General features: G+C 40.2%; 1 protein-coding gene across 1 annotated transcript; it reads left to right on the top strand.

Annotated features, from left to right (window-relative positions):
* The first annotated feature begins 348 nt into the window (after positions 1-348).
* On the top strand, positions 349-1,631 carry LOC125816458 (uncharacterized). The gene is made up of 2 exons (XM_049496072.1): positions 349-411; positions 495-1,631. The coding sequence occupies exons 1-2, from the start codon at positions 349-351 to the stop codon at positions 1,629-1,631; spliced, it is 1,200 nt and encodes a 399-aa protein (XP_049352029.1).
* The last annotated feature ends 273 nt before the right edge of the window (positions 1,632-1,904 follow it).

Here is a 1,904-nt window from a genome sequence, read left to right as displayed (position 1 = left end):
ATGAAACGTGGATGAGGTTTAGGAAACTCTTACTTAAATGCCCAACTCATGGGCTACCAAACGATCTGCTCCTCCAATATTTTTACCGGAGTCTTGATTCGATTAATAAAGGAGTGGCTGATCAATTGGTACGAGGGGGAATAATGTTACGATCATTTGAGGTGGCTTCATTTCTTCTTGATGACATGACTAAAATAAATCAAACGTGGTACACTCAAGAGGATCAAGTCTCTCAGTTTTGTTTTAGATTGACACAAGAACAACTTGATAAAGAGAGAGAGAGGGATGAAAACATCAAGAATATGTTGACCCAAATGGAATTTCTACAAGAGCATATGAAGGAGACATATGGAGTGTTTAGAGTTGAGGAAGGTTCTTCCTCCGATTACTCAAGGCCGGGGGAGAATCAAGGTTTGAACTCCAAGAGATACGAGGAGGGTTTCTACCCACGCTATTTGCAGTGGGGCAGGAATCAAGGTTGAAACTATCACAAGGGAGAAGAGCAAAGAAGATACTATCAAGATTGGGCTGAGCAAAGCGACTATTGGAAAAGAGAGGAGGATCATGAAGAGGACCACACTCACACAAGTGAGAGCCCTAAATCGAGAGGGAGTGCAAGTAGTCCGAGGGTGAATGATTTCTTGTCACGCATCCTTGATAAAGTCGAAGGCTCAGATGACTTGTTAAAAGGGATAAAATCCGACTTTTCATCATTGAACAATAAAGCGAACTCTCACGTAGATGCAATCAAGATACTTAAAGGTCAGTTGAGTTCACTTTCATCACAATTGAAACCAAAAATGATAATGAAAGATGATGTTAGAGAGCTGGTTGTGGTGACTCGAAGTGGAAAGGTAGAAATAGGCGATGTGAAGGGAAATGAGGAAGCTCAAGTGCATGAAGAAGACAAAGGGATGGATAAAGACGAGGCACCTATCCATCAAAGCATTGCCAAAGGACCACAAAAGAATATGGAGAAACACAATAAAAGCCCAAAAGTTATGCAACCTTTACCCAAAATAACTCATCCATTTCCTCAATGTCTAAAGAAGAAGAATGAGGATGAGAAGTTCAAGAAATTTTTATCGGTGTTCAAGACATTATCTATTAATCTTACCCTAGTGGAAGCATTGTTGAAAATGTTGGGGTACGCCAAATTTATGAAGGAGTTAGTCACAAAGAAAAGGAGCTTGGATTTTGAAACAATCGAAGTCTCCCATAGTTGTAGTGCAATTATGACTAAGGAGCTAATCAAAAAGAGAGAAGATCCTGGAGCATTCACCATCCCGTGCACCATAGGCATGCTCCAATTTACTAAAGCCCTATGCGATTTAGGAGCAAGCATCAACTTGATGCTATATGCGATCTACAAACAACTTGGGTTGGGGGAACCAAAAGCCACAACAATGAGACTTTTGATGGCGGACCAATCACTTAAACATCCTGTGGGGATACTATATGACATCTTGGTAAAGGTTGACCGATTTATTTTCCTGGCTGATTTTGTCATTCTAGATTGTGAAATAGATGTTGAAATTTTCATTATTTTGGGAAGACCATTCTTGGCAACCGGAAGAGCGTTGGTGGATGTTGAGAGCGGAGAATTGAAGTTTTGGGTGAATGAAAATTAAGTGACCTTTAATGTGTGTAAGTTAATGAAAGACCCAAGTGATATTCGTGTGGTCTCCACTGTTGATGTTATTGATGAGGCGGTGGCTAGTGTAAGCCATTTGATATGGATGAGTGAGCAACTTGAAGTCGTGCTTGCTAACTATGACGAGTTCAAAATTCAAGGTTATGAAGAGGTAGTAGCAGCTCTATCAGGTTTGGGGGGTATTCAAAGACTTTGTTGAAGTTGGACATTGATTTAAAAAATTGAGAAATTCTTTGTGCAAACCCATCAA

This window comes from Solanum verrucosum, unplaced genomic scaffold (genome assembly GCF_900185275.1).
Source record: "Solanum verrucosum unplaced genomic scaffold, falcon-dt-bn FXZP01000023.1, whole genome shotgun sequence".
NCBI classification, from domain to species: domain Eukaryota; kingdom Viridiplantae; phylum Streptophyta; class Magnoliopsida; order Solanales; family Solanaceae; genus Solanum; species Solanum verrucosum.
Note: the sequence above shows the minus strand (reverse complement) of the source record. Positions and strands in the feature narration are given on the sequence as shown.